At 35.6% G+C, this 27,153-nt stretch overlaps 5 protein-coding genes across 8 annotated transcripts; 4 read left to right on the top strand and 1 right to left on the bottom strand.

Annotated features, from left to right (window-relative positions):
- Positions 1 to 449: 449 nt before the first annotated feature.
- LOC18611198 (putative LRR receptor-like serine/threonine-protein kinase At4g37250) lies at positions 450 to 3,614 on the top strand. The gene is made up of 2 exons (XM_007047331.3): positions 450 to 2,378; positions 2,769 to 3,614. The coding sequence occupies exons 1-2, from the start codon at positions 731 to 733 to the stop codon at positions 3,446 to 3,448; spliced, it is 2,328 nt and encodes a 775-aa protein (XP_007047393.3). The 5' UTR covers positions 450 to 730; the 3' UTR covers positions 3,449 to 3,614.
- Positions 3,615 to 4,912: 1,298 nt separating this feature from the next.
- On the top strand, positions 4,913 to 7,224 carry EB1C (end binding protein 1C). Its single transcript, XM_007047328.3, has 6 exons — positions 4,913 to 5,103; positions 5,230 to 5,385; positions 5,491 to 5,597; positions 6,176 to 6,395; positions 6,482 to 6,595; positions 6,698 to 7,224. Exons 1-6 carry the CDS (start codon positions 4,996 to 4,998, stop codon positions 6,974 to 6,976), a joined length of 984 nt encoding a protein of 327 aa, XP_007047390.2. The 5' UTR covers positions 4,913 to 4,995; the 3' UTR covers positions 6,977 to 7,224.
- A 552-nt stretch (positions 7,225 to 7,776) lies between these two features.
- On the top strand, positions 7,777 to 8,288 carry LOC18611196 (uncharacterized). The gene is made up of 2 exons (XM_007047327.3): positions 7,777 to 7,797; positions 7,899 to 8,288. The coding sequence occupies exons 1-2, from the start codon at positions 7,777 to 7,779 to the stop codon at positions 8,115 to 8,117; spliced, it is 240 nt and encodes a 79-aa protein (XP_007047389.1). The 3' UTR covers positions 8,118 to 8,288.
- A 634-nt stretch (positions 8,289 to 8,922) lies between these two features.
- Positions 8,923 to 11,004, top strand: LOC18611195 (ADP-ribosylation factor 1-like). 4 transcript variants are annotated; one of them, XM_018114157.2, is made up of 7 exons: positions 8,923 to 9,046; positions 9,169 to 9,318; positions 9,716 to 9,786; positions 9,890 to 10,009; positions 10,230 to 10,348; positions 10,542 to 10,613; positions 10,733 to 11,004. In XM_018114157.2, exons 2-7 carry the CDS (start codon positions 9,171 to 9,173, stop codon positions 10,770 to 10,772), a joined length of 570 nt encoding a protein of 189 aa, XP_017969646.1. In that variant the 5' UTR covers positions 8,923 to 9,046; positions 9,169 to 9,170; the 3' UTR covers positions 10,773 to 11,004. The 4 variants fall into 4 exon arrangements, with proteins under 4 accessions (XP_017969646.1, XP_017969640.1, XP_007047387.1 ...); XM_018114151.2 differs by having other exon boundaries at positions 8,930 to 9,046; positions 9,163 to 9,318; XM_007047325.3 differs by having other exon boundaries at positions 8,930 to 9,046; positions 9,163 to 9,318; positions 10,532 to 10,613.
- A 4,820-nt stretch (positions 11,005 to 15,824) lies between these two features.
- Positions 15,825 to 17,739, bottom strand: CYCD3;2 (CYCLIN D3;2). The gene is made up of 4 exons (XM_018121274.2): positions 17,022 to 17,739; positions 16,707 to 16,908; positions 16,471 to 16,601; positions 15,825 to 16,355 (listed from the first exon to the last, which is right to left on the bottom strand). Exons 1-4 carry the CDS (start codon positions 17,514 to 17,516, stop codon positions 16,074 to 16,076), a joined length of 1,110 nt encoding a protein of 369 aa, XP_017976763.2. The 5' UTR covers positions 17,517 to 17,739; the 3' UTR covers positions 15,825 to 16,073.
- Positions 17,740 to 27,153: the final 9,414 nt, after the last annotated feature.

Raw genomic sequence — 27,153 nt, 5'->3', positions numbered from 1 at the left:
TTTGTAGATTTGCTGATTCCCGTATTAAGATAATGCTGCTACCCATCTGATAACCATTGACAAGAAAGAAGCAAAGCTCATGCCAATCTTCCAACCGGCAAATTACCAAAGCCGAATCATATCTATTTTACCAATAGGTTTACAGCATCTAGTATTTCCAGTACTGAAAAACATTAAAGAAACAGCAAGTTCCATTAAAGTCAATCTAAGAGAGAGCCACTGCAACTTTCAACATCACATAGGTGTCCTGTAGCAAAGATGCTATTCTATACTGATCCCGTAGGTGATTTTTTTTTAATTAAAAAAATTATTAAATAAATGTGATCACAAGCGAGAGAGAGAGAGAGAGAGAGAAAGGAAGAAGAGAATAAATTTATAAAACCAACGGTGATAGCAATTAACCATTTCTGGCAAACCTTAAATTATATCTCTGCAGAGAGCTGCGCACCAGAACATTTTGGTGATGACTAGCTTGTTTTGTTGAGCTGTGTATATCCTAGCTCTCTTCTCTTGTAATTTAATAATTATTCTTTTTAACCAACTTGCATCACATGGCCTCTGCACCTTCATTAACATAAATGATAACTCTCAGTTACTTCTCTCAGTCATCTCTCTCTCTCGTTCTCTCCCTTCCCTCTCTCTCTCTCTCTCTCTCTCTCTCTCTCTCTCTCTCTCTCTTTCTCTTTGTGTCTATCTCCATAGGAGAAATGTGGGATCAGTTTGACAAATCATGAGTTCCTCCTCTAGTGTTAAACTCCATTTATGGTGGAGAATTCTTGTTATTCTTGAGTTTCTTGTGATTCAATGTTTGGGGCTAAACACTGATGGGATTCTCTTGCTTTCTTTCAAGCAATCTATTCTGAGTGATCCTCTAAACGTGCTACAGAGCTGGAACTACCGTGACCAGACGCCTTGTTCTTGGAATGGGGTAACCTGTGGTGCACCAAGTAACTCCAACAATAACTACTCTCGTGTTACAAGCTTGTCTCTTCCAAACTGTCAGCTTCTTGGTTCAATTCCATCTGGTCTGGGCATGATTCAACACCTTGAAAATCTCGATCTATCCAACAATTCTTTTAACGGGTCTCTTCCTTTTTCCATTTTCAACGCAACCCAGCTTCGGTTTCTTGATTTGTCAAACAACTTGATCTCTGGTGGGATACCAGAAACGGTGGGACAGTTACAAAACCTCCAATTCCTTAACCTTTCTGACAATGCATTGGCGGGAACTTTACCTGCCACTCTCACTACCATCCAAAATCTAACCGTTGTTTCTTTGAAGAATAATTACTTTTCTGGCAATCTCCCAACTGGGTTCCAAAGTGTTCAAGTTTTAGATCTGTCTTCCAATCTTATCGATGGGTCTTTGCCTCCAAACTTTGGAGGCAACAATCTTAGGTACTTGAACGTTTCTTACAACAGGCTTTCCGGGGTAATTCCACCACAATTCGCGGAGAAAATTCCTGGTAACGCTACTGTTGATCTTTCCTTCAATAATCTTACAGGAGAAATCCCGGATTCTATTGTTTTTAAGAATCAAGAATCCAAATCTTTTTTCGGAAATCCTGATCTGTGCGGTGAAGTAACCAGGCGTGATTGTCCAATTCCTTCTTCACCATCATTTCCTTCTAACGTCTCTCCATCAACTTCTCCTCCAGCAATCGCTGCCATCCCCAAGACGATAGACCCTGACACGCCTGAACCATCTCCTGGAGCTAAAAAATCAGGACAAAGCAAGCTCAAACCAGGAACAATAGTAGGAATTATAGTCGGAGATATAGCAGGAATCGGGTTTGTCATCATGGTTTTCTTTGTCGTCTACAAATTAAAGAGGAAAAAGAGAGTTGAAACTACACCGAAGCAAGAAGCTAACACAGTCAAAGACAATTGGTCTATAACATCTTCATCGTCAGAATCAAGAGGGTTTACGAGATGGTCCTGTTTGAGAAAGAGAGGAGAGTACGAAGAAGAATCTGATAACACTTCTGACACTGAAGAAGATCAAAGCCGGAACAAAATTCATGATAATCAACGGCAGCAAGAGAAAGAACATACTAAAAAAGGAACATTGGTGACCGTTGACGGGGAAAAGCAGCTTGAGCTTGAAACATTACTTAAAGCATCAGCTTACATTTTGGGTGCCACGGGGTCTAGTATAATGTACAAGGCAGTGCTCGAAGATGGGACTTCCTTGGCGGTCCGAAGGATTGGTGAGAACAGTGTGGATCGATTCAGGGATTTCGAGACTCAGGTTCGAGTCATTGCCAAACTGGTGCACCCCAATTTGGTCAGGATTCGTGGGTTCTACTGGGGAGTTGATGAAAAACTTATTATCTACGATTTCGTACCAAACGGCAGCCTCGCCAACGCTCGTTACAGTGAGTCATTTTCCTTATCTTTTTTTTTTCTCTTTTTCCAATTTTCCACACATTCCAAGTGAAACGTGTGCGCACCTTAGCAAAAATAACATGGTTATTTGCTAAAATGCGCTGGAGAACTGAAGTCATGACGGTGGAGTAGGTGTAACCGAAACCTTGTTGTTTAATGCATGGGAAAGTCAACTGTCTGGGGAGTTGGGTTAGTATATGCCAATTGCTAATCGTTTGCCCCACGGCGTTTTGACAGCAATTTGCGATCCCAAAATTCCAGAACAGCTCACTACCTTCTGAAAACGACTAGTCTTTTGTTATCTCAGTGGCTCTTGCGTTTGCACTTTGCAGGCTTTACACTCATTAAGTTTGTGGCTTTTGTTGCTTGTCTTTTTTCAGGAAAAGTTGGTTCATCCCCCTGTCATCTTCCCTGGGAGGCTCGGCTCAAGATTGCTAAAGGTATGGCCCGAGGGCTGGCATATCTCCATGACAAGAAGCACGTGCACGCCAATTTGAAGCCTAGTAATATCCTTTTAGGCTCTGATATGGAACCAAAGATTGGAGATTTTGGGCTCGAAAGGCTTGTAACAGGCGACACGAGTTATAAAGCTGGAGTGTCAGCCCGGAATTTTGGTAGCAAGAGGTCAACGGCATCAAGAGATAGCTTCCAAGACCTAGCAGGACCCAGCCCAAGTCCAAGCCCGAGCTCCCTTGGTGTATCCCCGTACCACGCCCCGGAGTCACTTAGGAGCCTGAAGCCCAATCCGAAGTGGGATGTGTATGCATTTGGGGTCATTTTGCTTGAGCTTCTAACAGGGAAAGTTATAGTTGTGGATGAGTTGGGTCTAGGAAATGGGCTTGTAGTTGAAGACAAAGGCAAGGCACTGAGGATGGCTGATGCGGCAATTCGGGCTGATTTGGAAGGCAAAGAGGATGCCTTGCTGGCTTGCTTCAAGTTGGGGTACAGTTGTGCATCTCCAATCCCACAAAAGAGACCCCCAATGAAAGAAGCCCTGCAAATTCTTGAGAAGGTCCCATCTTCAACTTCATCTTCATCATACTATTATGGACACTCCTAAAACATTTGACAAAATTGGAGACCACCTTTGTAGAGAGAAATGTATGTAATGATTGACTGATAGGTTGGTTTTTTCTTTTCTTTTTTCAGTTTTACTTGTCTCAAAGTTTGTGATTGAGTTGGAAATTGCATGACATCAGGAGTTGGATCTTCTTGCTTGACACTGATATTTATTGCTAATTATTTTAGGCCCAATCCATGCCGCCCTTTTTCTTTGACTTACTAGGACCAGGACATTTTCTTTCAAATTAATTATTCACCCATTGCACGTGCAAAAGCATTTTTCCTTGCTCAAAAGGGGTACTATCTGCTCCCAAGTACATAGCCAAATGTGTAGTTTTTATATTTTTAATGGAAAATTTTCATTCTTCATCATGTAAAAGGTAATAGTAACTTCTCAACAATTGTACGGACAAGGAGACGACGAATTATTTCCATGCAAAATCACCATTTCATATTAATGAGACACATGGCAATGGCCGAATGATGTCATCTTCCTATTCGTTCTTTTAATACTATTCAATGCAAAATATCCATCTCTCATCTCTGAAGAAGCTTCCCCTTAGATTGTTTATAAGGCAACTTATCCTTTTTAAATGGCTCTGCCTTTTTGGTCTCTTCCCGTATCCTACATCCCCTTTCGTTTTCTGGCCTTGTTTTTCTAACTTTAACACTGCTTCATTCCAGAGGCTGAGCCCTGAGGCATCATTGGCAGCAAATGGTCAAGGAATTTATGCCAACCCCACTTTCCTCTCGTGAAAACTGAAAATGCCATGGACCATCAACCATAAATCAGTAATGCGTTTACAGGCTTACAGAATCAATGGCCTTTCCTGCAAAAACTGGATGGACCCAACATTTGGCATTTGATCTATGGGCCAGAATGTATAGCCTTAATTGGTACTTTGTACAGAGCTGACTTATAACTGGATCTAGAAATTTACAAAAAAAAAAAAAAAACATTATTGATCCTTCCAAGATCCAACTAAGATCAAGCTGTTCTCTAATTTTCCTTATTAGAATTATTTTCTATTCAAGAATGACTAAATTCGAACTCGTTATTGAGAAAAAAAATATTTATTATTGAATTAAATATTTAAATCATTGATAAATTTTTTTCGAATATCTCGTAATTCATATTTAAATAAATTTGTTATTTTGATCAAGGGCTTAATGTGATGGGCCCTTCTTTATATTTGGTTTTTGAATTCCTCATGCAAACAAAGTTCATGTAGTAATATATTTTGGTTTGTTAGAAAATAATCTGGCAAAAGAACACATTTTGGGCTAATAAAAGCTCAATAATTTTGGGCTGATAGTCCAAAGAGTTTGGGCTTTAGCCGGAAGCAACCCATAGTGGAGCGGCGCCTCCGGTGTCCGTCTAGCCCTCATTTTTTTTGAATTGGAAAAGATCCCGCTCTTCACTCCTTTTAAAAACCCTTCAAACGTTTCTTTCTCTGACACCAAGAGCCGTTGGAAAGGAAGAAAAGTAAAGGAAAAGCAGACGGCTTCATTTTCACCAACACAGCGAAGCAAGAAACAAAAAAGATGGCGACGAATATCGGAATGATGGATTCGGCTTACTTCGTGGGCAGATCTGAGATTCTCGCTTGGATTAATTCCACTCTCCATCTCAATCTCTCCAAAGTCGAAGAGGTTTTTTTTTTTTTTTTTTGTAATTTCCCACTTTTGTTTTGGTGAATTTTCATTGGTTTGATTCAATAGTAAGATGAGAGGTTTTTTGCTTTTTTTGGATATGTTTTCGATCCGGTGCGTTCTCAGGCATGTTCCGGCGCAGTTCATTGCCAGCTAATGGATGCGGTTCATCCAGGGATGGTGCCGATGCACAAAGTCAACTTCGATGCCAAAAACGAATACGAGATGATCCAAAATTACAAAGTCCTCCAAGACGTCTTTAACAAACTCAAAATCACCAAGGTTTTCATTTTAATTTAATTTCGTCAGTTTACGCCTCTCTTTTTTTTTTTTTTTTTCTGGATTTGAATTTTGATTTAATTATTTGATTTATTTTGGTGGTTCTAGCATATTGAGGTGAGCAAGCTGGTGAAAGGGAGGCCGCTCGATAATCTGGAGTTCATGCAATGGATGAAAAGATACTGTGATTCGGTTAATGGAGGCGGTCTTCATAAGTATAATTTCTTTCAAGCCCTGTTTTTCTTTCAATCAGTTCGGTCTTTTCTATTAATTTTAGTTATTTTACATCCTTTTCCGTTTCCTTGTTCTTGTTGTTAATGGTTTCTCTTTCCAATGCTGGAGGATTTGTTTGGCAAAAAATTTAGGAATAATTGGCCTTCTAAAATTTGTTGCTGTCAATTCTTTTTTGGCCATAATTATTGTTTTATATGACTTTAAACCAAGTTTTTAATCAAATTTTGGGATCGACATTGTTTTATTAATCTGTCTGCCACAACTAATTTGACAAATTGCAATAAGTTTTTGTCATATTTGAGAGGTTCAATGAGGTTGAATTTAAGATTTTTTTTTTCTTTTCCGAGCAATCAATAATGACATTTGGGCCTACACTTTAGTATATTAATAGTATATGAATCTCATGAAATTGGTATTATTTCAAGTGTTTTACTGTTAGTGAATGGTTTCTCTCTCTGGTATGGTTCTCCTTCATCAATTTTTCCTAGTAGCACAACATATAATGAATTAAATGAGATGAAAAGATCTATAAGAAATTTTTTGCTGATGCCATATTTAGTTACAATGCATTGGAAAGGAGAGAGGCTTCTAAAGGAGGAAAAGAAGCCGGCAAGAAATCAGCACCATCACACTCCTCAACCAAGGGTTCAACTGCTGCTCCGAAACCTCCATCTTCGCATGCTAGAAGGAACAGCAACGATGTTCCATCATCTGTGAACACTACAAATCAATCAGCTAAGACTTCATCCAAATCATCTACATCAGTTTATGATGAACAGGTAATTCATATTCAATGAATGAATGGATAGTATCATTGGTTTAAGAATGTTAAGAAGAATCTAATGTCTTCTTCTGTACAATGTAGATCACGGAATTGAAGCTGTCTGTGGATAGTCTTGAGAAAGAGAGGGATTTCTACTTTGCAAAGTTGAGAGACATAGAGATTCTCTGCCAGACTCCTGAGATTGAAGACTCACCGGTATTTCTCTTTTGACATTCAGATTTAAAATGGCCAAATTTCATTAGTCGTAAAAGGGCTGTTTAAACTGATCGTTTAATGTTTTACTACATTTTATTGTAGATTGTTGCAGCTATCAAAAGGATTTTATATGCTACAGATGGTGATGCATCAGTGGTGACTGAAGCTCAAGCCATGGTGTCTCTTCAACCGAAGGAAGCAGAGGCCTTGAGTCCAATTGCTGAGGTATCGGAAGAAAAATCCATTTCTGAAACTCAGAAGAGGAAAAACATTTTGAACATCGATGTTGATGCTGCTGGAATCACAACATTGTCTCCAAGGCAAAGGCTCTCCGATGCTTCTGATGTCCACTGCAGTGGGTCACCGCTTATGACTTACTGATCAGTGCATCAGCTATAATAGACTTTTGATGATCTGCTTGACAATACTGTTTTGTCAAATTTCTTTGCCATATATCTTTAGTTCTGTCTGTTGTTTCAATCATAGGCTTCAGTAGTGTTTAGGACAGGACATAATATAGTCATCACATGAATTGTTAGCCATGTCTATTTGGATCATATTGTGTATTTGGAAGATGTAAGAACAGCATACTACAATATGTTTCCTTTCTGCTTCAGGAAGTCATTTAAGTTGAGGTTCTGTGCTATAAAAATCTGGGATAATTTCCTGGACACCTTATTCAGCTTCCATGTTTTTACATATTTTATTAAGGGATGGTACAGGTTTTAAATTCTGAATGATCAAAAAAAGATATGATTACAATATGATACTGGTCAGTATGAAAACCATTTTGCAGTTTACAATATGATTAAGCTCGATTTGATCAACAACAGGCTAAAATGCCTTCGATCATATCCTAGTCAGTAACCCCGTTGGCCTTGCTTCCTCCTACTGTCCATCCTAAACTTCCTTCAGCCTCTTGACTCAATGGGCAAGAGTTGTGACAAGAGAAAGAAATAATGAAACGCAGAAACTTGCAAAATAGAGGGTGACATGTGGTGGTGTTCGCTTGATGTTAGGGCCTCTTCTTTTGGCTGAAAAATAGTGTTGAAGACTAAGCATTCTGAAAAATAGTCTCAATTTACACAGTTAATAAGGGATAGAGAGATTACTATTCATAATTGCCAATATAAATTCTCTATAACTTCTTAAAATCTAAATTAAGAATTGTGACTATCAATATGAACACACAAGCCCGGAAGGTAACATTTTAAGTTTCTCTATCTCTCCATAATGTTGATGAAATTATTCTCCTCTTTCCAGAATTCTTGAATTGAGATTAATAAATTTTCGCTTTGGATAGGAAAGTGAGATCACAAATGCACAAGGTGAAGTTGAAAGAAAGGTGGAAACAGTGGACTATTGTTCATCAGCAGGGAAAGGCAAAGAGGTAAAGACTGTGCAGGTGATTCACCAATATCCAGGAAGCAATCAGAAGACCGGCGGGGTTGTCCTGACTGGTGCTGCCGCTGCTGTGGCCTCGACCCTGGAATCTGCCAAGGATGCAATATCTCGAAAGTAACAGCACAATGCTCCATTACAAATGACCATACCTACTTCTGAATCTCTTAGGATCTTCAATTCTGGGTATTATTTGATTTGTATAGGGTATGGAAACAATACTACCTCGCATGTTTTGTCTTGTATGTAGTACGCTATATATGGACCTATGGTGCTTAATTGTTGCGAAACACATAATGTCGTGTCTCCTTGATTAGAGATTGGTTATGATGACCTGAAAATCATGTTATCTGAAAAGTCTGACAGTAAGATCAATCTTTTTCTTGCCTCTGAATATAGGAGTTTAAAGGGTTGGTCATGGCGAAAAGCTAATAAAAGCTCAGCTTTGGCTTTAAAAAACTCAACTCTGCTTAGTCTTGTAAGTATTTCCACCAAGTAAAACAAAATGAAACGTTGCTTGCGTTGAATCTTCCAGGTGTGGTATATATTCAACGTAATTACGTAAAATGACAGCAGAATCTTTACATTGTTGACAGACATAATCCTGGAAATTTCAGTGCTACCTGAAGATATTGCGATAAGCACAGAAACAAAAATATTCCTTTGCTTTTAAAATATCAGACTACAGAATCGGTTTTCATTGGTGGATCCCATCTACATTCTCCTCTCTTTTCAACTTGCAAATCGAATTACAGCCATTTCCATTCCATAGAATCATGGATTAAAACTTTAAAGTTCATGCTCAAAATCCAATTGTCAGTTTGCCACCATTGCAAGCAAACCAAAGTTAGTGCCCTTTATTCTTCACCAATAGTCTCCCGAATCCTATTCTTTTTTATCCTTTTTACCTTAGTCCACGTCTCTCATTTAGTTTATAGAATCCAGGTATTTATTTCCATTTGGCTTCCCTCTTAGTGCTCACCATCTAGACTCACCACTAGTTTCTGCTGCAATTTTCCTGGTCTGTCAACCGAGTTTTCCTTGAAACAGGTTAAGGGTTATCAATCTCTTGGTATCTATTTTGTATTTTTCTTTATGCTTGTCCTTCTGTTTCTTTTTCCTTCTAGCCCTGTTCTTTCATTGTGGTTATAATTAGCTTAAAACAGTTGCAGCAATGGGAGTGACAATATCTAGATTGGTGAGGATGCTTTTTGCAAAGAAAGAAATGAGGATATTGATGGTGGGACTTGATGCTGCAGGCAAAACAACCATCCTTTACAAGTTAAAACTTGGAGAAATTGTTACTACCATACCAACCATTGGTATTAACCTTTAATTTCTCTCTGCTTGCCTCATCTGTTCTTCTACCTTAAACTAATTGAACGCTGAGTTTTAGTTGATTTGTCATTAGAATTGATCAATCCAATTCCAACCTGTGACTAGATGTCTATATGATTCACTTTCTCAAGCAAGGTGGTTGATCATTCATTTTGCCATGTAATTTTCCAAATTAACATCTTAACAGTTTCTGAAATTTTCCTTGTTCAAATTTTCAAGTGCTTGGTGTGAAAACATTATCTTGATGGAAAACTATCACATGCTTCTAGATGCAGTAGACCAACGCTATACAAGCATAAGAATTGAAAAAACCTCATTAACTAATCTTGTTCACAGCAGAAACTGAAAGTATAGATTGCTGATTGATTTTTGCTAATCCAGGATTTAACGTTGAAACTGTTGATTACAAAAATGTTAGCTTCACTGTCTGGGATGTTGGAGGACAAGATAAGGTAATCAGCATAGCAATACAATTGATAGCTAATCCCCCCCCCCCCCCCCCATTAGCTATTACCTAACAATTAGAGAATAATTGGTTCATAATTTGCTTTATAGATTCGACCATTATGGAGACACTACTTTCAGAACACTCAGGGCCTTATTTTTGTGGTGGATAGTAATGACAGAGAAAGAATATCAGAAGCCAGAGATGAGCTTCACAGGATGCTGAGCGAGGTCAATAATTTATATGAATTTTTTGAATTCATTACAAGTTTGTTCTCTCAGGGGATAATTTTAATAGAAAATTCCTAAAGGAAATGTCATTCCAGAGTATCGATCTCACCGAGCTTGCATTAGATTTCTTACTTACAGAAAGTACTAACATGTTAAGTACTGTCCAGCGTTTAGGTGTGCAAACAGGGTCAATAATTACTTGTGGTCTTTATTTTTGCAGGATGAACTACGTGATGCAACACTACTTGTCTTCGCTAACAAACAAGATCTTCCAAATGCCATGACTGTTTCTGAAATCACTGATAAACTTGGCCTTCATTCACTTCGACAACGCCGTTGGTAAATCATGATGTTAACTAAAGTAACTCATTAGTCCATACTTGTATCCACCAACTAAACAGAGCCAAAATTTGCTCATTTTACCTTCAAGCTGTTAAGAAAATTAGTACCAGACACCATTTTAAGAGACAAAGGTAGAATTTCTACTATCCTTTAACAATTGGCGTTTGGGAACTGATACAGGTACATGCAGGCTACGTGTGCCACCTCCGGCCAAGGACTTTATGAAGGTCTTGATTGGCTATCCAGCAATATCTCTAGCAAGGCAAGATAATCCAAGCTTCTTTCAATTTCATTCAGCACCACTCAATCAATTCTTGGTTAAAAGGTCTAGACTGATAAATTTTCAAGGACCTAAATCTATTTTCGTTCTTTTGATTGCAGGCATAGTCCCAAGCCAGCCCTATTTCAATACAGAAAGTGATCTTTTCCCAGAGAAAGACTTGAAGGTACCGGTAGTGAAGGGCAAGTGACTAAGTTTTCAATGTTAAGTAGATTTTCAACCAATCTAAAGATTAAGAAACTACAATACATGTGTCATACATCATAAAGAAATGCTTGTGGGTGGTTTGCTAAAGTAGATTCAATAGGGGATAACTCTCGTATTGTACTATTAACCAGAGAAATAAAAATGAAAATAATTTAAGAGAATCAAACTCTCTGAACAAAAAAGCTTAACTTGTCAGTTTTCCATTTTAGCATTTGACACTAGGCAGAAATGAAGATAAATGCTGTTGTTATAACAAAAAAATGTTAAAAATCTGGATTTGAAGTGTTCAAACCTAAGGGCTTTCTAGCATTTTTGGTCGTGGATTGTAACTTTTGGCATCAAAGCAGGTGCTAAGGCACGGATCCAAATCCTGGAAAGGATTACCTGGTGTAGTATGAGAGCCATTGAGCCAGCCATTACAAGGTGAAAAGGGCTGGAGCATGGTGGTCTCTTAAGATCATGTTCAAGGTCTGGATTTGATGTCCTGGGCTTAGGTTAAGCTGTAGAAAAGGAAAACATTTCCATTTTAATCAGCAGCCTCCATTCTTCTCCAAGTATTTCTTACTATAAAGCCCTTTCTCAGGTTTTTGTCTCTAGTACATACACGAATTACCTCGGTATTCTTGGAGTACGTTCTGCAAGGATGGAGCTGTCTACATAGTTGCATTTAATCATTACTGTCACAATGAACCGTAGGAAAAATTTTCTACCGCCGTTAATCGACTTAGTTTGGGCAGTGTTTACACTGGAATCATTGAGCTGATAGGAAGAAGTACTTTTCTTATAGTGAACGTCAGAATTTTTTTTTTTTTTTACATGGTGAAAATTCTATTCATTTCCTGGTTTATATACGGAGCTTTGATAGCACTGTTGGGCTCAGCAGCCTGAAGACGACACAGAGAATTCAGTACTTCCAAGCTATTAAATAAATTAAGTTCAGGAATCCAGCTGGGGCAAATTAACACCGATTATGGTGTTCTCCATGTTAGGTGGATGTGGGGGAGCTCTGTTTGAAGTTTAAGACATTTGGTCGGAATTCGATGACTTGTAAGGCCTGAAAGTCTTAGTGCCATCAATTCCTGTGTTTTTTGGCCGGTGGGTATGATCCCTGTTGACAAAATTAATGGATGTCAAGAAAATAAGTCTACAATGTCACTTCTTAGGCAAACATGCTTTCTCTACAGGTTGCATACTTTCATATCAGTTACCTCTTTCAACAAGGCTTAGAACATAACACCACCCATGAAGTAAGTAGGTTAATGAGCATAGGAACCTATGAAAGATGTCGACGTGATCAGAAACATGCTTCTAGATATAAAATATATTCTTTAGGGTGACAAGAAATTGGCTGCTGAGAAAATACCAAGTCCAAGCTACACACCGCCTTGTAAAGTAGATGTTCATAAAATTTTTCAAAGCAAGGACTGGGATTGATTTAGAAGCTTAAGATCTCCATCACAGAATGCAAAATGTCGGCCGGTGATGATCAAGTTATGGAAGCCACGGCAAGAACTAAATAAATTCCTACCAAACTAAAGAAATATATGTGTTGTTTTGAAATCATGCCTATGGTTGTACATTTTGTCCGTTTTCTTTTAAGAAAATACACCGACTTGAGCTGCCACATTTATAAAGCAGTTATAACCCTCAACTAGTTTAGACCAGTATCTTAAATCAGGCACTAAAGACCACTTTTGAATGCTAGCTTTTCGGCGAAGTTTGAAGGGTCAATCTCTTCGAACAGATGAAAGTGAAACCTCAATTGTTTCAGGGCAAAGTTCCTGTTTGAAGCAGAGGTGGCTTTACTGTACTTTGATGAGACCTCTCTGTCAGTTATTTTTAATTTGGGGTTGGTTGTACACTAAAATCCTGGACAATGATACAATGAAAGGGGGACTCTCTGGCAATCCTTCAATTAGACACTGCCATTTCCACCTTTGAAAACAACTATCTTGTCCACCATTGTTTAGTTGTTTCCCTCACACTTGGGTAGGGTGGAAAGATTTTTGAACAGGTTTTATTGTCTTTTGACTTGTACGCTTTGCTTTGTTTAACTACTGGAAGACTGGCATGATTGGAACCAATTATCTAAAAAAATCTCTCCTCTTATCCAATTTTTCTCCAACTGTCTGAATTTTTCTATTCTCAAATTCAACACCTAGAAGAAACACTGGAGTACTAAACTTTTTTGACAATCCCCCCCCCTAAAATAACTTAATGACAAGCTTTTCCTAGCTGTTTTCAACTACTCCTCAACTCTGGTCTTTCACATGCGTACTAGTTACTCCACTGCCTTATCATTTCCTTCTTTAACCTGTTGTGGATCCAGTCTTCCCCCCCTTTTCTTTTTCCTTTTCCTCTCCTTAGCATTATTGTCAAACCAAGCAAGGACAAAATAGTTATCAAGTATTAATAAATAGCTTTTTCTCTTTTCTACTTTTCATAATTTACATGAAAAAAACCCATTACCGTGATCAAATCTCATTGCTTGAACTCTTAGTTCCTATTTTTTTTTTTAAAATCAAAGACATTGCAACGTTTCATTGCCAAAAAGCAATATAGTAGTTGCACGGCGTTATCAGTTAATACTATATATACACACACAACTATCAAAAACCTTGTCAGATGAATGGAATTTGACTATCAGAATGGTTGGAATTTTTCTCGTTGGCTTGTCAGTGTAATCGGGGTCGATTTTTTTACAGGGACAAGGCAAGTCCCTTAGAATCGTTGCTCTTGAAAGTTGGAGGTACCGTAATATTTGCCTGTGAACACAACTAAGATGTGATTCATTCATGACATGCTTGCAAATCCTGACAGTACCAAAATGACCAAAACTGCAGGCCCTCTCCCATCAGCAATTTATGGCAATAGCAATATTTGCAGCATGCTCAAGTTGTTTTCACCATATTGTAACATAATTTCTGGCCTCAGAAACTCAATTGTAAAGCTCTTATACAAGTGTAGCACGGAAACTTAGAACCGAGCTATGCACGTTGCCCGCATTACCTATTCCTAACAAAGGGAATAGGTATTTTGCTAATGAGGTGCAACCACGCACTTCTACCTAGAATTAGATATAGCATACCCTCCTACCCTCTAGCCTTACGGTTTAAGGTTCATGCCTATGACCTCTAATTCTGGAGTTATCTTAAAGTAAAAACTAATTGTGAATGATGAGTAGAGAAAACGAAAAGGGCATCACAAGACAAGATGGGGAAAAACAGAAAAGAATGTGACCCAAGTTGATTAGTATAGGGTTTTACTTTGTTCAACAAGGAAAGAATTCTATCTTCCCCCTCATGGCAATCAAAAAATATACTGGACGGGTAACAAAAATCTACGTAACTGTGCAAATGAAAACGTTTTGGCAGCAATTATATATATTTGAAGGGTTATTAATAGTGGGGTCAGATGCTTACTCCTTAGCTGTTCCATTTTAACAATTCCTCGAGGGGAAAAGAAAAGGAAATCCGCTGAGAGTATGAGCAGAAAATGAAGGCAGTGGTAAATACAAGACTGAAAAAAACTTAAAAGCAAATGAAGGACCACAAGCAACAAAGACATCCTGAAAAATGAAAAGCTTACACATCTATTGATTGCCCGCCCATTCTCTAAATCTCCACTTTCTTTCACCCATAAGCTTTTTAAGTTTTGCTTGGTTTGAAGTACCAAGCTGCACTAGGAAAACTTATTCTCGTTTTTGTCCTTTCTTGCACTTGGGACACAATTTTTTTTTTTTCAAAACACTTTCTGAAGCTAATGTTCATGCAAGTCAAAATGGAACCAGAAACCAATTGATTCTTCCAACCTAGCTACTTGATGTTTGCAAGAAGTTTCTTTACGCATATGACAACAATTATGAAACATGGGAAATCATCATAGTGTATTACCCCAAGTGTAGTTATATGATTCAGCTCACAGTAACCTTTCAGGATTAATGTTCTAATACAATCATTGCCTAAAACACTGCCTATCGTAAGAATAATCCTGAATAATATGATTTCACAACATTAGAACAGATTTAATAAAATCATTGATGCATTCAAAGATCTCCTATGAATATAATTTCTATGCCTTGAACTTTTACAGATGATTATGTATTGAGCTAGCTCGTTCTTCAGGAATTGGATATTCACAAATCCAAGAACATACCACCACAAACTTCAGAATGACAAAGTAGGAAAGATATTCAAATAAAAAGGTCCCCAAGACATGCAAACAGGGAAAAAGCAGAGGCACCAAATAGAAGGCTAGATGACAGCTAATGGGTTTGCCGATAAAAGATACTAACATCATTAAGAACAAAGATGGTAATTGACTTGAAAGGTTAAATCTTTGGCAGAGTATAACTTGTCATAATGCCATACTTAAGATTTAATATGGTCCAACTGTTCAGACACAAAAGATTCCTTACAAGATTGGAGTCACACCAATAAATATCAATACCTATGAGTACAATCGTATTATAAGTTCAACACATAAGAAAAGTACTTTTTACTTTGAAAACTAGTACAATTTCTTCTATATAGTAAGTATATTTTAGGCAGAGAGGAAAGTCACTCCTGAGAAGGTAGGAAAACCGCCAGCTAGTGGAAATTTGGTTGTTGTTCTCTAAGGACTTTCGCTCTTCTGTTTGACCTTGTTCAAAGAACTCCCTGATATTTAAATAGTAAAATTATGGGGATCCAAAATCTCAATTGATCATTATTTCTCTCTCCTCTACCTTTTATTAATAACACATAAACAAGCACACTTCCAAGCATTCATCTACCCCCCAAAAAGCACGTAAGTCAACAATTTGTTCATTCAAGAAAAAATTTGACTTTGGTTGCCTACCTCAATCTTAATTCTACTTTTACCTAAACTCTAAGACAAATGACCAAAAGTAATATAGATGTATGCAGTTACAGAGGATGTCCTGAATATATGTTCATTCACCAACATTAGAAGAATCAGAAACTGTAGCACAGTGAGGCACTCATGTCAACCCCTGGAAAAAGACCATCTCTTCTCATTGCAAACTCCAAACTGACCTCCAAAGTCGAATCAAAGAGGAACATGGCAGATATTAATCCATGTACCATCCATGTTAGCAAGTTTGGCCATAAAGGCAACAATAAGTTATGAAACACAAATAGATTGCACATTAAGAACAGATACTGCAGATAATATGCAAAAAAAGGAAGAGTATAATAACATGTTTAATAGTACTAATATTATGACAAGGAAAGATTAACGAGGGCTACTAAGCACATCCATAAACATACGATTTAGTGAAGGTAGCCGCATTTGCTGGTCCTGTGCTCTACTCCTTTTGAACAGAGGCTGTGGCGATGATGAGACCGAAGATGTCATAGCCCACGAATCATCTGAGCTATCACAGCTAAAAGATACATCAATGACATCATTAGGGCTGCTTGGTATTGATCTATGCTTGCGTTTGTGGCCTTCGTTTCCTTTGCAATGGCTTTCCAATAACCCTAAGATGAGCTTGTAGCACGCATTTACTTTATCCTATTGAAACAAAACAAGAATTAAATAATGGACAATCAAGTTCCAATGTAATCTATGAAAAAACGACAGGTAAGAGAACTTCAAAACAGAGCACCCCAAGTAATTGTATACAAACCTCACATGTCTTGAGTACTCCAATAAGCTGTTTCTGATATTCAAGATAATGGCATGGTTCAACCTCTTTAATAACATGCAGCATTGTTGCAGCAGCTAAGATAGAGGGAATATAAAGCATGAACCTTGAATCTGGATCAAAATAAATTGGAGATTTCAGATTAGAACTCAATAGAAATGGTTAAAAATACACATTTTCTTCTTTGTACAAAGAAGTCTGCTGTTTTGACTACTTACCAGCAATGAGAAAGAGAAGCAAACGCTCACACCTCCGAAGGAACTCCCAATGCAAATGGGTCCTCAATCCAAGCCTTCTTGTAATGTGATCAAAGAAGGAAATTGGCGTCACAGGGTTCATCCTCCATTGAAGAGTTGACAGCACCAAAAGCTCCATTCTTTGTATGGTCTTTGAATCAAACACATACTTTGATTCCTCCACCTAAAGGAAAAAAAAATCACAAAAATACATCTTTCATAAATCAATATCAAGTTCAAAACGACAAATTTTACACACCAACAAACTTGGATTGCAATCTTGCTTTAGACACATACTTGGAGGTCTAAAAGAAGTGGAACTTGGGTTTCCTCAACCTTAGCAGCCAAAGACAAACAAGCCACAGCAGCTAATTGTCCCATCCATGGCTTGTCTTTTTGAAACTTTAGGCTTGAAATGAACCTATCAAAGTAATTCACAGCAAGAACTATGGTCAAGGCATTGAATGCATAGAGTGCCTTAACCTTGAAAATCCACTCCAAAGCTTCTTTACGAGCCAAAACTAAAGAGTCATCAGAGTTAACAGCAATGTAACCAAGATGGGTTTCTTTTTCTTTGGACATTAAAGAGAGCAAGGCATCATCTTCCCAAAACAAGTCATGTTCAATGAAAAATAAAGGTAAAAATGCCTCCTTTTTCACTGTTTCACCACAAATTTGACTTCCATTCTCTTCAAAACTACACTCTCCTAAATCCTCTTCTTCACAATACAGCCCATCAAGAATCAATGGTGGGCTTTGAATCTGCTGAGTCTCTTCTTCTTGCAGAGCCATAGCTTTCAAAGAAGAAGAAAATGAACCCTCCTCTCATTATAATAACATCAAAGGAACAGCAAATCTCAGTCTCATTTTTTGCTCTTTCATCAATTTGCCCAACACTTCATTTTTTTATTTTTTTTTTTGTCTCTCTGTATATTAGTATCCAAGTGAGAGGAAGAGGAAGAGAAAAGAAAGAGATAGAAAGAGAAAGACAAATGAAGTAAGTAAGTGAAGGGATTTATCTGAGAAACCTTGCACGCTTGTCCCTTTTTACCCCCTCCCAAGTTTTTTCCTTTTCTTTTCTATTTTTCTTAAAATAATATTTTAACTATTCTTAATTAATGTTAAATATATATTCCATTAAAAAATTTAGAACAGCACATCCCTCGAGCATTTCCATGAAAATGAAAATCTATTTTTGGAAAAAGAAAATTTTAAAAAATAAATAAACAAGAAAGTGTCTCTGCACGCTGCTGAGTTGAAGCTTTTATAAAGACCAAAACAGAATAAATAAATAAAAGGAAAGGAAATCCTGAGTCTGATACGTATTTCAGCCGATACGTATCGGGAATTTCTCGTACATAAGCTACGAAAGCGTATCATGATTTTCCCATATCTGTAACTTGTCCCAAAACCACTTTCACTGGAACTCTCGCGAAACACGCGCTTTAACTTCTGGTCGATTTCAAGGTGTAGTGATCGAATGTTAGAAAGACGCGCCTATGAGGGAGGTTTATTAAGTTATGGTGAGGATGTGAAAGCGTTGACCGCTTAAAACGGGGATTTGTCATGTTGGGAGTTGAAAAACGTGCGATGTTTCTGTTTTTTCTTAAATTTAAGCTTGGTTTTGTTTTATTGGTGATATGATATGAAACAGTTTGAGTAGTCAATGTTGACATGTCATTCGCGGCGTCGTGCTCTAAATGAGGTTTTGACACGTTAACCAGTGCAAATTGTGTTTCGCCCAGAGAGTTACATTTACACAGTCGGAGAAAACATGTCATTGTTTTTCTTTTTCTTTTTCTTCATGGCATCCCACATCTAATATAATTTAAATATTAAAATATAATATAAATTTTTAAGACAATTATTATTATTAATTTCAATTTAAGTTTTTGAGAGTCTTATGATTTAAGTACGAAAAAATTGTTGAGTCAGATATCCATAAGAATATAATTTTTATTAATTAATTGTTGAATTATATATTAGGATATAGTTGTTTTTACTTTTTAAGTAAATAATAACATAAATAAAACAATTTTATCAAATTTTTTTCTTCAATAATTAATATGTTGCGGAGGTTTTATTGACGACGACTCTACTTTCACGATTACATTTATTAGCATGACAATGTTACTTGCATAGTACTCACATGATATATGTTATTTTAAATAAGTTTATTTTTTTAAAAAAAATAATTATATTACAAACTTAAGACTTTTATCTAAACTTTATTCCACTTTTATTGCTTAACCTAATAAAATGGTATCAAATCACAATGGTTTAAGTAGGTTCTTATTGCAATCGAGCGAAAAATCAAATCAATTCACTTTAATAATTTTAAAAAAATATATCATTCTTTGAAGAAAAAAAGTTTTGACTACAATCGAACTTAAGTAAACAATTTATATGAAATTAATAGTATTATTATGCATGTATATTTATCATCATCATATTATTATTAGGTATAATATTAAAAAAATACACTATTAAAATTTTTTTAAAATAAATATTTTTTTATTATATTTAATTAAGTTTTTAATTTTATTTTTAATTAAATAAAATTTTATATTTATTATTAAAATAATATTTATCATTTTATGTTATGTGATATTGAGTAGCATGTTGACACATCATAATGGATGATGATATAACATGTTAATATTGTAAGATAGTATTTTCACTCTCAATGAGAGTTTTACGTAAGTATAAAATGATAAGTGATATTTTGATTAATAATAATTAAATAATTCTTAATAATAATAATTTATTTATTTTAAAATAAAAAATAATAAAAATAAAAATTTATATAATTTTTATAAATAGTTTAAAAATATTTTCAAATATTATGTGTTATTATTATCAATCCCCCTCAACGACAATAACGCATGGTTGACAAAGTAACGAAACTTATCATGCACATGTAGTTGATGATTAGTCTTGTTAAATTAAATTGCACGCCGCGCATCTACCTATATCTTATAGCGCATTTACTAAATAAGTAATAACAATAAGTCATGTGATGTTATTTATAGATTTTTCTTTTTGGTTCATATCAAATATTTTAATCAATTAACTAAAAAAACTATAGATTTTTCTTTTATGTTCCAAACGATTAACTCACTGCTGCATTTTCTTTAATAAATTAAAGTATTATTTAACAAAGATTTTGCAAAAGAGTGAAAAAAAAATCTACAAGATTAGATGGAAAAAGAAGACGATCGCTTGGCGTGTAAATCACGAGAGGAGGATAGGCAGAAGGTACAAAACAGCGACAACTCATAAAAGGAAAACAGAGGAGCCCGGCGGGGCAGGAAGGCGCCACGAAGAAATTTTATTTGATTAAAAAAAAAACACCAAAAACCTTTCAAAATTTGTAAAATCTCTCTTCCCATAATAATTGTTACGTTGCCATCTTGTCTGCCAGAAAACAAACCCTGTCTTCTTCTTTCAATGGGTAGCCCTCGCTATCATATTTAGGACAAATGCTAATAACTGCTTTAAAGAAATTTGTTAGCAATTATTTATTTATTTTCTGTTGTTATAACCATTTCAAATTATTGGTACATCTTTACCTATATGTTCTTTTTCCCCATTATAGGTTCATAAATAAATGCTGTTGGATATCAAGTGGATCACGATCAAATCACATATTCTCTTATCACTTATTTTGCAATTGCCAATTTTCATTTCTTTTTTGTTTTCTCAAATTTTAGCCATGGCTACGAAAAAGAGACAACCTCGAAAGGCTGACAGAAGCAAGACCCAGGGTATAAAAAGCCTAAAGCCTTGCTCTAAGACGAGTAGGCAAAGCCATTATGCCTGCAGCTCTTCAATTATATATCTCTTAGAACATGCAATCACCAAGCAAATTATTGATGAATTAAGGAACAAAAATTAAGGAACATGTCCTAAGAAACATTATTTTACCGGTACAGGTAATAGGATTTGGAGAAAACAGTTTGATTTATTTATATTCCTAACTTGTAGGCTTATACGATACTTGTTAATATTGCTTGAGGTATTGAATATTGATTTGAATTTCCTGGTGAGAAAAGTTGACATTGCAATGAAATATTATAATGAATGCCAATTGCCAAGCATAACTACTTTACCCCAAAGCTAATTTTTTGTTTTTATAGACAATAATGAAATACTGGTGAGCTAGTTGAATACTATTTCCATAGCATTATTTCGTTTCCTTTAGGCTTTGTGCAATTGTAAACAAATAAATTCATTCACCACTCTTATCAAAGTAGTGTACACCAAGTGCAGTTGCGTTTTGGAAGGGTAGTGAAACAACACCAATCTGTCCTTCATCCTCAGATCTGACCAGCTTACTAATCAAGGAAGAGAGGGTTTGGTGAGAATTTTGTTAAAGGCAATGAAGGAAAAAGAAAAAGGGTCATGTTGTACATGGCAAAATTTGTACCTATAACTTTCTATTATTGAGAAATAAGGTTGGTGAGAGATCAAAACCACCATGTCAATGAAACAGTTATATACATTTTTTTTTTTGCCATAAAGCATATGAGTAGAGTGGATGAAACTCATAATTTCATATATCAATGTGTTTTTTCTTCTTCTTCTTTTGAAAATCTCACTACCTTGACCAGAAATCCCATTATGACTTATCAACATCAAGATAATGTTCATCACTGTCCTTTTGTTCTACATCCTTACCATCATTATCGTCATTATCAACGACATTTTTCAATAGCGTGATCATCAATCTATAGCTAAGAGATCTTGCATGTAATGGGTGCCAAAAAGTTGATATTGACACCTTAATCCATCTCTCAAACAGGTGTGGCTTGTTTCGTCCAAAGTAGAGAAGTGCCTGTAATTATGAGTTACCTCGACTAAATGCCTAACTAAATGTCTACGTTAAGGTTGGTAATGAAACGAAACAGAGCTTGAATCATGTTGCTTGATTTGCTTTAGTTTGTCGTGGAAACTCACTAGCTAGTCAACTACTCATTATAATGATGGTTTAGTTTTTGATATATTTAGGTAACTTTTATTAGTTCTTGGGCAGAATTATAAAATGGATTAGTACAATTTGACATTGAATAATCCCTCATATGCACCTTCAGCAGTTATATACTTCATTCATGTGGAAAGGTACTGCGTTCATATAATCGATTCTCGTTCTCTTATTTGTTAAAACGGATGATATAGCAACTAAAGAGAGTAAGCATAGGAAAGCAAAGGTACATACAAAATAGTGGTGAGGCAAGATTTGGAGTCCTCCACTGACCATAATTAATCTCACAAGGCAAGAAACAGACTAAATGCAATGGCAAAAAAGGAGTAACGTTTAATTATTTTAAAAACCCTATTGACTCTTTCATGCAAAAGGCCCACAGAAAAATATTCCTCTGTCTGTATGACATAATTTTATCAGAGACATTGGCCTAAACTTTTGCATAATCAACCATTTTAAAGTCTAACCCCGTTCTTAATAAAAGCTCTCTCTCTCTCTCTCTCATTAAAACAAAATCAGGCAAAAAGGCAAGAGATTCTGATATTGTCTTTAAATTTTCTGCTGAGCTCCCCTGAATCTTGCCAGTGTCTAAAGATATGGAAAGCAGAAGCTGCTAGCTAGTGCTAGCATAAAAATCGATAAATACCCTTACTTTCTTTGTGTTTATTATATAATCGTATCTTTTCAGTTTTCAGTTTAAAGAGATTTATTACTAAATACTTTCCCCATCGTTTCCAAGGACTTTAATGTTCCATGCAGAGAAGGAAAAAAAAGGGGTTTCCCCTCCACCCTTTTCCACAGTACTATCGTGAGAGTGAAGGGAATCCATAATTTTATTTTTTTTTAAGCAACTTGTTTTTGCTTTTCTTTTTCCATCTTTTGTTAAGCTTCCCCCTCCAACTAGCGAGTCTAGCTTTCTTTCTTTTTACTCTTTGGATTGTGTTGCACGATAAAGGACTGAGTTTTGCAGCCACGATAGAGAAAAAACTTGTATATTTTTCCTTCATTGTAGGTTACCTAGGAGAATTATTTCTTTTTTCAGCATATCTTCTCTCTTCTTTTATTCTCCACCCCACCCCCCCCCTCCCCCCCCTGTCTCTTTGGTTTCGGCTCGAGCTTTGAGGTAGCCCAAGAAAGAGAGAGAGAGAGATACTTGATGGAGGTGGGTGCAAAGAGCAGTGTTGTCCAGCGAAATCCAACTTTGAAACTTAAAAACAGAACAAAGTTTTTTGCGATGTACTACACATCTCAACTCTCTCTCACTGTGTTATTTGGCAGATTTCTTTTTCCATGCTTTTCCTTTTTCAAGTATAGAATCATGCTGCCCTTTTTTGCCCCATAATCTTGAATTCCTAACAACTAACACCAACAAAAGTTTATAAAAGCTGTTGCATCATTTTGGTTAGAAGTCAATTACTCTTTCCTTCTCTCTCTCTCTCTCTCTCTCTCTCTCTCTCTCACATCCCCCAAAGTTAGATGCATGCCCCCTGTTGCCCACACCACCAAACTGATCTTCTTTCTTTCTCTCCTCTGTATTTTTGTTGATAATGATATGTCAAATATTGGCAAGTTTTAATTGCCAGCTATTGCTTTAGAGTTTTAGATGCATAATTATTGATCATTATACTTGTTTTGGGCTTTATTTAGCTTAGGCTTTGTTTTGATAGAATGAACCACCTATATCAGTCTTCATTATCTACATATCCTTATAGATAATTAATTATCAATTAACCACATCAATCAAATATGAAACAAAAGTAAGATAATATCAAATACAAAAGTTGGTGTAACAACCATTCTTTTGTTTTTTTTCCCCCAAACTCAAAAGTTAAGACGACTACATATCAATTAATGAGAAAATTTCTAACAATCTATGAAATTTAACTGTATTAATTTTTACCAGTAGGCTAACTCGAAATTTAAAGGTGCCTAGAGAAATCTTTATTTCCCATTCCACATGTACGTTTGAATTTCAAACTAGTTGGAAAAACCCAAAAAAAAAAAAAACTAATAACTGGCTTTCCTCCCATCTAATTTAGTTGAGGCTACTTATTGTATATGAAGCAACAAAAAAGATGAACATGAAACCTCCTTTCATTTAGCCATGTGTGATGCAACCTAATTTAATAATGGATATTACTGCTTTAAAATGAGAAATCAATTCGTCCTTGAGCTAAAAATATTGACCCCACGGTTCTAGAACTTGATATATGGTTGATGATGGCAAAGATATCACAGGTAAAATCGCCATTATTTTCCTTGCAATCATGGTCAATTTTGTATTGTCACATGCTCAGCTTGCATGTGGATGGCTAGCTCTTATTTGGCTTTCCTTTTTTTTTTTTTTTGGTTTGTGAGAGAAATGAAGAGCACAAATGCCATGGGGATTGCTTTTGCTGCCATCCACTCGAGCAACAACATAAATTTGGAACCCATTAAAACACATACTAATCATGAATCACACCACGCACCCATGGCTAAAACTTTGACTAAAAATATTGAAAGGGGAAAGGCATATATATATGTATATAGTTCTCCAAACTTGACCTCAAAATTCAACTCGACATGTTTGGAGCTATAAAACATCTTTTTTAAGGAGGGGAAGTGGGGTATTTCATTCATATCTGTAAAAAATTATCATTGCCAAAGAGGCAATGAATCGTTTTGGGATCAATGGTTGTAATCATGGCATATTTTGTCCAACACTACTTTGGTGGGTGCATTGCATTGCATTGCATAAGCATCATCATTGAAACCCGGACTTGCAAAAGGAATGCTCCAACATTGCGGGTGCTCAACTCTCATTTGTTGAGGGAAAGGGGAGTGTGTTAGTCAATGGGCTTGACTGTATTCACTGTCTTAAAAGCTTAATCTTAGCTAATTACTTAAAATAAGTAAGTATATATGTTAATGCATATAATTTTTATTATACAACGAAAAATAATTTCCTCTCGTTACATAAATTTTAAATTCTCAAATTTTTTATTCTTAATTTGTAAAATTAAAAGTTTATCTTAATCTTTAAACACTATATATTTCGAAATCTTAAAATTTGTCATATTTAATCATGCATGTATAGGAGGACGAGTTGTAATATTCTAGTGTCTTATGAAAAATTTTCATTATTTCCTCCCCTAAAGTTTTACTTCATAATATTAACATTATTTATCGTCGCGAACTTTCCTAAGGGCCAAGGAAAAGCTTACATAGTCTCGGCCCATAACCAAATTGATTCGTATGGATCTACGTTTCTTTCGATGTTGCAGGTGAGAAGGTTGATAATTGGGCCCTGTCGGGGTTTATCTTTGTTAGTTGTTACCCGATCTCTTTTCTCATTGGCCCGAAGTAGGAATTGGGATGGTATTTGTAGGACAGAGAGTAAAGAGACACTTACACCCTCACAACAATTTCAGCAATGTTTTTATACCTACGAAACAACTCTATTTTTTTTTTTCAAATACATCATTGACTTTTTGGGTTTTTATTTTATTTAATAAATATTATTTTATAATTATTCAATTGGCAGATCATATTACTTGTATGTTTCACACTAAATCAATTTTTTTTTTTAAAAAAAAACTTTGGGATAGACCTATGCATTGAAAGGCATCTTATGACTAATGAGTCACGGAAAATGAAATAATGCAGTAAAAAAAATTAATGAATTAAAAAAAGTGTCAATGCCTATCATGGATTGTTCTTAGAAATGTAAAGGTTTTGATATTCTCCATCCTTTTTTTTTTTTTTCCTTTCTTTTTTCCAAGAAAAAGACGCATGAAACGCTTTCTTCCCTGAATAATGGTGTGTTTGACACTCGCAATTTGACAACTTGGTGAGAATTGGAAAGTTCAAACTTGTTGAATTCAAGGGCCACCGCCCCAAAGAAATTCCCCTTTTAACGTGTTTGATGACGGCCTTCGAACAAATTTGGGTTTTTGGCCGTTGACAATGATTTCCCATTTTTCTTTTTCTAATCCCTTCTACTGCACAATATTGACATAATGTAACCGTTTTTTTTAATTATTTGGTTGGAAAATAATGAGAAATTAAAATGATTGAGATGAAGAACCAATTGCAAGAGCGAGGGAAGGGACATTTGACTTGGCCAATGTTGGGCAGTTGGGACTTTTGGCCATTCCTGTTTCCACGCAAGAATTCTAACGTATTGGACCATCTGTTGAAGTGTTGAACCGAATTGTTTGACCGTTGATCAACCCCTGGGAAACTATATATGATTTTTCATAGAAAATAAAAACAAATTCATAGGAGTTATGGAATTGTCTTGTGTTTACATCCTGCTCCGTTTGCCTACCATTAAAACCTAAAAGAACTAGTACCATAATACTATATATTAAAAAAAGGGGTTTCCAACATGATTCAAGCATCCAATTAAAATTACAAATCCCAGAAGATGCATTGAACTGTTCTTTTTGCCTAACTATTCAAAGAACACAAGGTTTTCTTTATGCAACTTGAATCCTAGAGTTTGTCTTTTTCCTTTTAATCATGCAGCCGTTAAAGTAGAAGATAAGTTTCTTATCCATTTACCTATTCATTCTTCACATAGAATCAACTCTAACTCAATCTATAAAAAAAATAATTAGACTTTAACTCAAATGATATTTAAAACTAATCCTCATACAATTTGGGATGGTACATCATTGTCATGTATAAATATTTACTTTAAAGATGTCTTATATAAGCAAGTATTTTTATTGATATTTTTGCATAATTAAAATCCTTTAATCTTTTTGTTTATATTGACGATTTTGAAAGTATTTAAAAAACTATTATTTATATGTATATGTAATCTAAAGTTATTATTATTTTTTGTCTGTTTTCGAGAGGATTAATATGTTAAAACAAAGGGTTTTGCAAAGAGAGACAAGAGTTATAAAAGCACTATATTGTATTAAGAATTTTTTTTTTTTAAATATAGTAAAGATTATCATATTAATTACGTCATTTCATGTAGTAATATTATTATAAATAACATCTTAATGAAATTTAAAAGGCATTTTAAGTAAAGAAATTGGGCTCTTTCCACTTAGAAATGAAGTTAGTTAGAGATAAATCCATAATTAACATGTATAAACTTCAAATCGTCTTATTTAACTTCCACGTTTTCCTTAAAAAAGAATCCTAACTGAATGACAAAATCCATGACAAGATTACCTGATTCCACCTTCTCTGGTGGAGTATTTCCCAATTTTGCCCGGCTTGTAGGACTCAAACAACATAGAAAGGCCGAAATTTAGAAAAACGAAAAAAGAGAAGAAGATCGCCACGTGTCAATTTTATGTAAAATCAAATGGTAGGGCCCTACAACCATTGCCATCCAAAAGGATCACACGCAAAATCATGCTGCATAAAAATTACTAAAAAAGTGAGCTTCTGAATAAATAATTGGGTGTATTTAATAAAAATTGCGATTTGTAGTCGGCC

This window comes from Theobroma cacao, chromosome 1, assembly GCF_053813885.1.
Source record: "Theobroma cacao isolate CCN51 chromosome 1, ASM5381388v1, whole genome shotgun sequence".
NCBI classification, from domain to species: Eukaryota; Viridiplantae; Streptophyta; class Magnoliopsida; order Malvales; family Malvaceae; genus Theobroma; species Theobroma cacao.
The sequence above is the reverse complement of the archived record's forward strand: the minus strand, read 5'-3'. Positions and strand labels throughout refer to the sequence as shown.

Bases quoted from the DNA above. Each gene is read 5' to 3' on its own strand.
- LOC18611198 (XM_007047331.3), top strand. From the start codon at position 731: ATGAGTTCCTCCTCTAGTGTTAAACTCCATTTATGGTGGAGAATTCTT. The intron at 2,379-2,768 runs GTGAGTCATTTT...GTCTTTTTTCAG, and splicing joins CCTCGCCAACGCTCGTTACA to GAAAAGTTGGTTCATCCCCC.
- EB1C (XM_007047328.3), top strand. From the start codon at position 4,996: ATGGCGACGAATATCGGAATGATGGATTCGGCTTACTTCGTGGGCAGA. The intron at 5,598-6,175 runs GTATAATTTCTT...TGCCATATTTAG, and splicing joins AATGGAGGCGGTCTTCATAA to TTACAATGCATTGGAAAGGA. The intron at 6,396-6,481 runs GTAATTCATATT...TGTACAATGTAG, and splicing joins CATCAGTTTATGATGAACAG to ATCACGGAATTGAAGCTGTC.
- LOC18611196 (XM_007047327.3), top strand. From the start codon at position 7,777: ATGAACACACAAGCCCGGAAG. The intron at 7,798-7,898 runs GTAACATTTTAA...CGCTTTGGATAG, and splicing joins TGAACACACAAGCCCGGAAG to GAAAGTGAGATCACAAATGC.
- LOC18611195 (XM_018114157.2), top strand. From the start codon at position 9,171: ATGGGAGTGACAATATCTAGATTGGTGAGGATGCTTTTTGCAAAGAAA. The intron at 9,787-9,889 runs GTAATCAGCATA...TTTGCTTTATAG, and splicing joins ATGTTGGAGGACAAGATAAG to ATTCGACCATTATGGAGACA. The intron at 10,010-10,229 runs GTCAATAATTTA...TTATTTTTGCAG, and splicing joins TTCACAGGATGCTGAGCGAG to GATGAACTACGTGATGCAAC.